This window comes from Emydura macquarii, unplaced genomic scaffold, assembly GCF_026122565.2.
Source record: "Emydura macquarii macquarii isolate MOO-44397 ecotype Brisbane River unplaced genomic scaffold, CSIRO-AGI_Emac_v2 contig_1829, whole genome shotgun sequence".
Lineage (NCBI taxonomy): Eukaryota > Metazoa > Chordata > Testudines > Chelidae > Emydura > Emydura macquarii.
The window spans coordinates 6,527-17,347 of NW_027131966.1; the positions used below are offsets into that span (position 1 = coordinate 6,527).

The 10,821-nt window shown below is 55.2% G+C and overlaps 1 protein-coding gene across 1 annotated transcript; it reads right to left on the reverse strand.

Moving 5' to 3' along the window:
* Positions 1–2,169: 2,169 nt before the first annotated feature.
* Positions 2,170–4,740, reverse strand: LOC137159273 (HLA class II histocompatibility antigen, DP beta 1 chain-like). The gene is made up of 6 exons (XM_067557434.1): positions 4,624–4,740; positions 4,202–4,477; positions 3,622–3,891; positions 3,242–3,529; positions 2,757–2,861; positions 2,170–2,297 (listed from the first exon to the last, which is right to left on the reverse strand). The coding sequence occupies exons 1-6, from the start codon at positions 4,691–4,693 to the stop codon at positions 2,170–2,172; spliced, it is 1,137 nt and encodes a 378-aa protein (XP_067413535.1). The 5' UTR covers positions 4,694–4,740.
* Positions 4,741–10,821: the final 6,081 nt, after the last annotated feature.

Genomic DNA, 10,821 nt, shown 5'->3' on the forward strand with positions numbered 1-10,821 from the left:
GTCCAACGGTGTCACCCCCAAGTTGGGCAGTGCCAGGCAGCAGATGTCCAGCGTCGAACACAACTGCAGGATCTCCATGGGATGTCCCTCGGGGCTGGAGAACTCACCAAACTCATCACCCAGTTCCGGCTCTCCCTGTAGGCTGAGTAGGTCAGGAAAAGCATCCCCATGGCGCAGCAGCCTTGGGAGGAAGAGGTGTCAATCCAGGTGACTGTGGAGGCCAGGCCACACCTCTACATCTGGCAGTTCAGCCTCAGCCTAGGCCTCAAGCCCGTCTTGTTCTGCACGGGCATCCAATTCAGCAAAGAAAACAACCCGCCCGGCCTCACCCCTGCCTCTGCTCTGCTGAATGTCTGTGTGGACAGAGAACGCCAGCACCGCCATGATGTTCTGGAGCTGAGCGTGTGAGCTTCTCTGATCCAGTCTTGCCACTGCAGATCTTTCCCTGAGCTGCCCCAACTTTCTCCCACCTCATCCCAGCTGTTTTTCCTGCCATTTGCCCTCCTGTTCCCAGCTTTAATGAAAACTGTTTGGCATCGTAGATGGTTCCATTAACTCTGCTTTTTTTCCTGTTACTATTATTACTGGCACAGCTGGGCAGAAGATGGGATTTGATTTTCCAGTGTAAAACTGACACTTTTCTCCAGCTCCATGGATGGGTTCAGTTCTCTGAAGTCCACCATGTTCACCCCAATTCATATCCCCTGTTTTACGGTTCGCTGGAGGAGGGCAGTCCTCCAATTGTCTATCCCACACTTGCCACCAGCTCTCAGATTCCTGGCCTGTTACTTTCTCTGCGGCTACAATCACTACCCAGCAGGTGGCATTGCTGCATCGAGATTTTCTTTCATTCTTTCTTAGCTAAAGCTTTTCATGGTTTGGTCATTTCAAACCTGGCCTTTTCAGTGGGTTTTAAGCAAGTTCTGGTTCAGGCAGAGGCCGGGGGAGTTCTTCGTGGGTCAGACAGGCTGGGTACTGTGTCAGGGTTCCCCAGGAACACAGAGCTGACAGATAACATGGGGAACCCAGTTACTGCAGGACTGGGGAAATTTAACACTTGGCATGTTAAGAAACTAACTATTATTAAACAGTATTTTCTATAGATGTAACTCTGAACCACTTGGTGCATTATTTTACAATCTAGTTTTGTATAGAACTGTGTAATGATCTTTAGTTTATTATTCTGCCAAGTGTAAAATTTCACCCCTCTCCAGTCACTAGGGTTTGGTCCAAAACGGTTAGAAATTAGCAAAAAGACTTTATGGATGAAAAAGGAAACTTTTCAAATTCAGGTGCCTGCCTAGCTGGAGGAGCCAAGAAACCGAAGGCAGTTTGGTGGAATCAGCAGGGGAGCTGAGAGGATTGGGACCAGTGCGTCGCTCTAAAAGCAAACGGACAGCGAGATGCTGTGGGAACATGACCAAGCATTTCAAGAGAAGCCAGCAGCAGAATTACACAAACTGTTACATGAGCAAGGCCAGAATGAGCATCGAAAATATCCTATTGTGAGAAGCAACAAAACAACACGTATTAATAAAGAGTTTTTCACCATTTTATATACACACAATATATACAATGTACGTAACCAGTCTATATACATCCGATGTAGTGTATACATTTTAAATGTACAAGCAACATGTGTTTATAAAAGGTTTTTCACCATTTTATGTGCATACAACGTTGCAAATGTTTTTTAAATGTACAAGACAAAGTTAATTTCCTACCATGAAAGAGGAAAAGCAAAAACAATGAAACGGGCTCCACCTGCTTCCGCAGACTCAAGAGCTGCACAGAGGAATCCATGGGTAACATCCGAGAAAATCAAAGCAATGACGTGCCTCCAATAAAAATCTTTGTGAAGGTGAAACTTGTGTGGATGGATCATGCCTCAAAAAAGCACCACAAATTCCCCAGAGGAGAATGATTGAGGTGCCACCTGCATGGGGACAGAGAATGGAAAGTGGGGGGAGGATTTGGGGGGGCTGGGAGCCACAGGGCATAAGGTGAATGGAGGGGTGGAAGGAGAACAGGATGGAGAGGTACATCCCACCCTGCGACATCAGAGATTTTGACCTTATCTGCCACCCACAGCACCTTCCCTTTCCCAGAGATGGTCTTTGTGGCTCCAGTCCAGGTCGCTAGTCCTGGCACAGCTGGCTCCATGTCTGGTCACTCGGCAGCATCCGGGCAAAAAGTTGCCATGGAGAAGGCGCCTTCTGCCGGCTTAGCAGTGTCTGAAGCAGAGTCGAGGGACCCTGGCTGTGTCTGCGCCGGGCGATACGGCATATTCTGGCCCCCTGCAGGGGAAGCCGAAGCAGAAATTGACTCAACTGGAGACCAGCTGCCTGGGGCTCACTCAAGCCCCCCCCTGCAGCTTGGGTGTGTGGGGGCGACAACGGGGACCCCAGCCACGACCCTATATCCAGTCGCAGCTCAGCACGGAGCCCCTGGGATCTCACACGACGGTAGTAATGCTCAGTGGGGGACACTAGGGGGTGCTGTGCTGCAGGGGGCAGGGTAGGGAGGCTTAGAAAGGGGCACAGTGCTCAGGCTGGGGAGATGTGCTGTGGGTGGTGCGGGCTGAGTAGGGGGCGCTGTGGTGCAGGAGCAGGTGTGGGGAACCAGGAGAGGCACTAAGGGGCGCTGTGCGGGGGGGCAGGTATGGGGTGCAGGAAGAATGCTAGGAGGCGCTGGGTGGGGGACAGGTGTGGGGGGGCAGGAGGGGCGCTAGGGGGCTCTGTGGGGGCATCACTCACTTTTCCTCCTCCTCAGGTACCAGCCCAGGGCCCCAGCTCCCAGCACAGCGAGGAAGGCGCCAGCCACGATCACTGGGAGACCCACCGGGGCTGTGCTCTGGGAATCTGGAAATGCCCCAAGACAGACTGAGCCATGGGCCTCCCAAAGCCCCTGTGCCCCGCCCCTCCCATGGGTCCTGCCCCCTGTCCCGATAGGCCTGGGCTAGCAGTCCCCCTCCCCCAGCTGGGCTGTCCCTCCTGCCACCCGTCTGTCTGCCCTGCAGCTGGACACCCCCTTCTCTGCCTTCCCTCCCCTGAGCCCCCCCAAAGCCTCTCTCCACCTTTCCCTCCCTCCAGTGCCTGTCTCTGTCTACCCAGCCCCTGATTCCCCACCAATCTCCCCCTCTGCATTTCCCTCCTCCCTCTTCCCCGCACCCCTTGTGCCCATCTCCCCCCCTCAGTAGTGGTCACCCCACTGCTCCCCCCGTCCTGCCCTCAGTACTCACCCCAGGTCACCCTGAGGGGGGCGTCCCCCAGGCTGCTGTGTCTCACCACACACACGTGCTCCGTGGGGCCGACCCCCTCCTGCCCCAGCTCGATGGACACCCGGACCTGGAAAGTGGGGTCCGCATTGGGCTGGATCCCGCTGGTCACCTGCTCCCCCTGGGCCCCCCGGCCCCCCCGCTCCCAGGTCACCTCGATGTCGCGGGGGTAGAAGCCCGTCACGTGGCAGATGAGGCGGGACGGCCGGTCCTGGGTCCCTGGGACGAGGGCCACGCGCGCTGCGGGCCGGGCTGTGGGGAGGGCGAGAAAGGGTCGTGAGTCACAGGGACTGGCACAGCAGGGGCTGCGGGTCGGGAGTGAGGGGCACCGGCCGAGCTGTCACCTGTCTTCTGAGCCGTGAAAGGTGCCATCTTCTCGAACAAGAACCTGCAATAATGCAGCGTGTGGACTTTCATCGCAGCAAACGTGTCCCCTTGGCGGTTCCAGCGCTCGGCCACGCGCCAGGCGGCCGGGTGCACTGAGAACCAGCGGTTCTGGTCGGCCCGGTACTGCAGCAAGTCCTGCCCATTGAGGGAATAGCGGGTGGTGGCTCGGGTGGTTCCACTGTCATCGTCCAGCTCACAGCTCTTCTGGATCTGCAGGTAGCAGGAGTCTGGGGGCAGAGGGGCTGCGTCAGCCATTCAGTAACTGATCATGGAGCTGCCCTGATGAGGCAGAGGTGAGGCGACATTCTTCCATGTATGGAACCCAGTAGTCCTGGCTCCCAGCCCCCCGCTCTACGAGACCTCACTCCCCTCCCCAAGAGAGAACCCAGGAGTCCTGGCTTGCAGCCCCATTGCCCCTCTCTAAGCACTAAGTAGGAGGGAAATCACCCCCTCTGCTGCCCCGTCCCCCATCTCCCTCCAACCTCCTTTCAGCCACCCGCCCGTCCCCTCGCTGACCGCAGAGGCTCAGCTGCTCACCTGCCCTGAGGGAGCTGGTGTTCATCTCCCGCACCAGGCCCTGGTACTCGTTCTCCACCCAGGAGTCCCAGGCCAGGTACCAAGCTGTGCTCTCACTCCAGAATTGGTGGCGGTCCTGGTCACCCGCAGGGTAGCCATTGCGGGGATCCAGCTTGCCGCTGCCGCTGTCGTAGGCTGAGACCATCAGGTCGTTCACCTTCATCACATTCAGCCGCTTGGGCAGGCCAGGGGCCGCCCAGGGTGAGATGAGCTGGTAACAGGAGAGACGGTGAACTCCTGCAGGGAGGAGAGAGATGGGATGGGGAATGGGACCCAGGCATCCGGGACAGCAACCTGAGCAGTCCCTGCAGTGCCCAGCCCTGGGGGAAGATGCTGGGATGGGGAATGGGACCCAGGCATCCGGGAGACCAGGGATCACTTACCAGCCAAGGCGGGGGAGCAGAGAGACAGGAGCCAGAAGGAGACCGAGACAGGTTTAGCCCGAGGAGCCATCGCCCTGGAGGGGACGGGACGGCCGCTCGATGGGGCAGGGTCTGGGGCCAGGCCCCAGAGAGCTGGAGGGAGCACGGCCGCCCTTCCCTGCGTTGAGCTGTCTGCTGCTCTGACAGGAAACACGAGACGGGAAACCCAGAACCACAAGCCGAGCAAACTTCAATACAGACAAATCAGCTGTCCTTTGCCTGCATCGCAGACAGCCTCAGTGCATCGCAGCGAGCCTCGTTCCCCAGCAGTGCAACAAAGATCAAACCCTCCTGATGCTGGCTCCAAGCTCTCTCTGTTATAATGTGTGTTTCCTGTACGGGGAGGTTTTTCTCTGAGCACAGCAGAGCAATCCTGAGCCGCTCCGAACCCCAGTCGTTGTTACAGTCGGCCGGGACTTTCCAGAGACACGGGACTGAGTGGGCGGTGTCGTTCAGTCCAGGAGGCTGGGTTGTCGCTGCCTTAGTGATGCTGCTGGAGCCATTCCAGCTGCTCAGGATTTCAGGCTTGGAAGCTCTGGTGTTATCTGCACTGGCTGGGCTTGCCAGTTACCCCGTGTTACCAGTGACGGCCCTTATTGAAATAGAAAATTGCCTGTCCCGTACTCAGGCAGTTCAGGGCACCTTTATCCCGTATTCCAGCAGCAGGGGCCAGTTCTCACGGGTGCATCTTTACACTCCCCGGCCCTTCGGTGCTGCGGAGGGAAACGAGCCAGGGCATCGCTCAAGTGCCAGGATTGGGAGGAGAATAGAAAGATGCCCCGGTGAGTGACTCCAGCTCAGCTCTGTCTGCTGTCCCTGCGCAGGATCTGTCCAGCAGGACGAGTCGATGGGGGCCGTGTGCCCTGGAGCTGCACGGCTGGGCAGAGCTGGGGTGGGGAAGCGGCTCTGGCTGGCTGGGGGTCAGCTCTCCTGGAGTGCAGCCACCCCGCTCACTGAGTCTCTCCCCACGACCCCAGCAGAGGGGAGGAGCTGCTGGTGGGAAGCTGATGTCTCTGCTGCTGGGGAGGAGCGAGGCAGGTGGGGAACCTCACCCTTGCAGCCGAGGCCACCGTCCGCGCCTGACCCTGCTCACCGTTGCGGGGTGGGGGTGCTAAGGAAACAGTCCTTGGTTTTTGCACTGCAGGGTTGGCCACCTGCTAATTCAGCATCTCTCCATGTGGCTTGTAAAGGCAGAGCGCGGGCCAGGTGTTTGGCCCTTAAGCCACAGGTCTAATGCCCTGGCTCTGTGCTGACAGTGCAGGGTGACCAGATGTCCCAGTTTAATAGGGACCCTCCTGATACTCGGGGCTTTTTCTGATATAGGCGCCTATCGCCCTCCATCCTGTCCTGATATGTCACACTTGCTATCTGTCACCCTAATAGCTGGGAGTGGAGGGTGCGGGTGGGGGGCACAGGTATAGCGAGAGGGGCTGGGCTGGGCTGTGGATGGGTATGGGAAATGAGGACAGGCGGTTGGCAAGCCTTGGACCGGCTCTGTGTGAAAATCTGTATTTCCCTAGCTATGGGAAGGAGGCTGCATCATGTCTTGCCAGCTTTGCCATGTCATATACGTTAAGATCTCTCTGACTCGCCTCAGCCACTGAATAACCCCGACAGCAACACTATGAGATTGTTTTACATCGTTGCAGGTTACGTCACTAAATCTGATATTTGCCCCCTCTCGTTAGTAGAATACCACCTATATTCAGGCCTGCGACTTCACTGACTGTGAATTTAATTTCAACTCAACAGTACCAAGGGCTGTTGCAACACCTGACTCTTTGTGAGAGTGTCTAGTGACTTTTGTTGTTGTTTTCTGCATGTAGGGCAGCACGGTGCGAGGGTTGCAGGTTAGATCCCACGCTGGGCCAGGTGGACATAGTGGCCAGTTCTGTTCATCAATGTTGGCAGTAAAACAGAGGGGCAGGATCTGTCACAGACAAAAAACCTCTGTGATGTTTTACCATTTATGGGTGTTGCAAGTGGTTTATGAAAGCAGAAGTGGCTCAGAAATAACATTGTTTTGTTGCTTCCTTTTAAAAGCAGCAAAACACTTCAGTAGCAATGCCAGTGGGGCTAAACCCTTTCTCCAGATGATCAAGCTTAACCACTAACGCACACACTTGTCAGGCTTTGTAGAAATGTCCAGCTTTAACTGTGTGAATGGTAGAGAGGGGGAAGAGGATGTTTTCCATCTTTGTTGATTCTGGGCCTACAGCAGAGGCAGTGATAAGATCTGGCTTGTTCTCAAACGTCTGCCAACTTCTCACAGCAGTGTTTTCAGTTTCGCTTTAGCTACAAAGGAAGCGAGTTCTGAGTTCGAAAGCTGCGTGAGCATCTGAAAAGTTTAACTGTCATTTTTTGTCATATTTGATCCAATTAAGATTTGTAAATCCCAAGTTGAGGACGAGGAATTACCCCCTTCAAATAGAACCAAGTACTTCCCCCCCCCGCCCTTTTCCTTTCAATGCTTAAACTGAAATAAGCTTTCGGTTACTGTAACTGGGATGTTATGAACAAATGTCTGATCCTAGGTGGAACTGGTTCATAACAGAGAGGGATTGTGTTGTGCTAACAAGGCCGACAAATTTACCTAATTGTGAGTTTAATTGTAAGAAGTGAGTGAAACATCCTGATAACCTAGAATAACAAACGTTGGTGGGAAAGGTGCAAGGAAACCAGACACAGATACTGGATTAGTCTAAACCAAAAAGGCCACTTTGATATAATCCATGGACTGTGCTGAAATCAGGCTTGTTAAAAGCAGATGACATGGAGCCGGAAGTTCACGAGCCAAAATTGGTGCATCGGAATTTAGGGGGAATTGGAGGACAACAATATAAGGGGATGGACTGTTCCACCCGTCACTGCCCTTTTGGGGTCCTTCAAGAAAAAGATTTTGTGATAAAAGGATATAGAAGAGAAAGAAGAACAGATGGGGGCTACTGGAGGAAACATCAACGCCATGGCTCCCCCCACACCATCTCCTGGGTCCTCGGGCCTTCACCATCCCAGTCCCGAGAGATGCTCTGAGATCAGACCAGGCCAGAGAGCGGGAGGCAGGTGACATCGCCACCCCACCTAGCTTCAGCTGAATCCTGAATCCCACACACGACCTGGGATGAAATGGGGTCTGACTTTAGCAACAACAACAACAACAGCTCCAGCATATCTCAGCTAACTTCCCTTTTCCCCAGAAGGCGGGTTAGTGCCATCTTTGATACTGTCCAAGAGTCCGTCAGACAAGGGGAGGGTTTCCTTCAGAAACCTCTCTCCAGCCGTGGGGAAAGGGAGCAAGGGATGGAGTTATAATGAAAGTGCTACTTAATGCGGTAGGTTTCAGAGCCATTCACTGTCTTTCCATCTTGTGAACGCCCTTGTCAGTCCCTGCTACGCCAGCGTAGCTAGCAGAAGGGCAGCAGAGCAGGTAGCTGGGGTGGAGTTGATTGTCTGAGGGGAGACAGCTGGGCAGAGGGGCAGATAAAGCAGCTTCCCAGGGGAGTAACTGTCTGAGAAGCCTAGGAGGCTTAGAAGCCAGGCCAGAGGGATTGGGAAGGCAGGGAGAGAGGGGAAAGGAGTCAGTGGAAGGATTGTCTGTCTGCCTGGCACTGAGCTGCCCCCACGAGGACTGACCTAGGCAGGGCACTATTTGGTGGTGGGTACTTTAGACGCACTCAGTAAATAAGCCACGGGGGACTAGAAGTCTTTTTGTCCCGAGGGGAAAGGAAGAGGGAGGCGGTGGGACAGAACCTCCTGTTCCAAGGATGTTTAAGGGTGTGTGTGCGACAGCGCTCAGCAGGCTGAGGTCTGTGTACACCAAACCCCGGACCGTTCAAACACAGATTAACGCTGGACAGTGGCTGGGTGCCGTGAAAACCCTTTGGCCCATTGAGTGCATCAAAATTCAGACAATGGCTCCCAGTGCTTGCTGGAGTGAGGCGGGCAGGCGCCGTCCTTGGGTGTCTCAATCAAATCGGAGCAGGGAGGTCAGGTGCCCTCTGGGGACGGCCGCGGCGGGACCACAACCGGAGTCTGTGCCCAGCATGTGGCGGCCACACCTCCGGCAGGACGTTGGCAGATTGGAAAGAGCTACAGGAACGAGCCGGCAGCTGGAGACCTCGCCCGGCGGGGAGACCTCCCCGGAGATCCACCGCCTGAGGGCGTTGGAGGTGAAGAGGGGACCCGGCCCCTGTGTGCAGGAGCCTCCGTGGGGAGGGGTTTTCTGAGCACAGGGGGCTTGCTGGGCGACGGCAAGCCCTGTGCGGCGGAGGAGGGAGAGGGGCTCCAGCCAGCTCTGCGCAGGGGGAGAATACGATCATCCCACCACGGCTTCCAGTCTGGCCAGGGGCAGAGCCTCAGCAGGAAGAGGAGAAGCAGGGGTCCCCATGGGGCCTGCAAAATGGCCTGTGGCCCGTGCGTTAATCAGCCCCAGCCCAGAGCCCTGCCTAGCACGAGCTGGATAATCAGTGGTGTACCGTGTGTCTCCGGCGCCTGGGGTCCAAGTTTGCATTCGTGTCCCCCCCCAGGCCTCACACACCTCCTTTGTATAGGGCAGGAGTGGTCCCCGTCTCCCACCACACAGTGCTGCCTCCAGCTGCCCCATGTCATTGGGGGGTCTGTGCCTGCGTCTCCCCCCCCCCGCACTTACCCACCACTCATCGCCTGCTTCTCCTGCTGCACCCCCCAGCCTCAATCCCCGGCCAGAGATTAGTGTGGGGGGAGCTCCTCCTGGTCAGCCACAGCTTCCTGCCCCCTGTCTGACCCTGGGATCCATCCAGCCGGCCAAGAGGGCCTCTTGCATTCCCCTGGCCCCTGTGCATAGTGAAAGACTAGCCCAGTGGCCCCACACAGGCTGGCGCCCAGGGGCCTGACCCCCACTTTAGTACTCCACTGCGGAGAATCCCCCCGGGGTTCCAGCCTCAATCCAGGAGTTAATCTCTCCACGCTAGAGGAAACACATCCTGAAATCATCTGCCGTGGTAACGAGATGTAGAGAGAAGCTGTGGCACGGGACACAGATGAGCCGGGTTTGCAGGCTGGGAGGAGGGCACTGGGAAGCGGTAAGCACAGATTTGAAGGGACTGATTTGGTCCCATCGATTTGAAGGGGACAAACGCAAGACAACCTGAGAATCTCTCGCTCCTACAGACACCCATAAAATTCCCACTGGGTGCCACCGTGCACCTGCAGGCACCTCAATACCTTCCAGAAGTGGCCCCCTGTCCACCACATTTAGAGGAACTATACATGATGGTGTTTGTTTTCTGTCAAACTGTTTGTTGTCACTGGCAGTGAGAGGAATTGTCTGTCCCAAGAAGAGAAATGAATTATTGAAAGGCAGAAGCACACGACGTGCGTGTGACTTCAAAACTTTAAAAGTAGTTGCTTGGAAAAGGGGGGACCCAATTCACAGGCCGGGTTAATCCAGTAATTCAATGTTTGAAAGACTAAGAGATAAAGAGCCTCCTATAAGCAAAGAAGGAAAGAAAATGTTGATGCATAGAAATGGTGTACCCCAGTTCACCTCTTTTAACTCAGCCCCCACCCCTGTACCACGCACGCCGCTTGAGCTCAATTACAAAACACAGGGAAGCTGGTGTGAGAAAGGCTGGAGATTCGAATGAAAAGCAGCGAGAGGGACAGGGACCAATGGCTCCATGTAGAACAAGCGTCACCACATGCTTGCTAGAAACCAGATTTCACTCACAAGTTTCCATTACATTTCTACGTCCCCCGCTTAAGGCATCCACATTCATACAAGACATTCACTAGTTCCTGAAGAGGTGTAGTTGGGTGCTCTACAGATACACCAGGAGATACCAGCATATACCAAGGGGGTGATCTTGGGCCACAAAATTCACGGGATCGAAGTGGTGCTCGTAATGATTGTTCAAATGACACCAAGTGACCACCCGAAGGGGCTAGACCTCTTGAGCGATATGGTGCCAATGTAACATTAGGTGGCAACACAGGGATAGCATCCCTGGACCGTTGTATTGCTCCCTGTTGTAATCGAGAGATTACTATACCCCAGGAGCAAGCTACTTGTGAACCTGCATCCTCCAATCCATGCACAATCGCAGACTCCAGAGGCTCTTTGCTAGCGAGGTCAGATGCTAACGGAAGAGATATCTCCTTCTCTTTTGCTCCACTCATCTA

Excerpts from the sequence above, each read along its gene's own strand:
- LOC137159273 (XM_067557434.1), bottom strand. The coding sequence starts at position 4,693 with ATGGCTCCTCGGGCTAAACCTGTCTCGGTCTCCTTCTGGCTCCTGTCT. Across the intron at positions 3,892-4,201 it reads CACCAGCTCCCTCAGGGCAG|ACTCCTGCTACCTGCAGATC; the intron begins GTGAGCAGCTGA and ends CTCTGCCCCCAG. Across the intron at positions 3,530-3,621 it reads TTTCACGGCTCAGAAGACAG|CCCGGCCCGCAGCGCGCGTG; the intron begins GTGACAGCTCGG and ends CCCTCCCCACAG.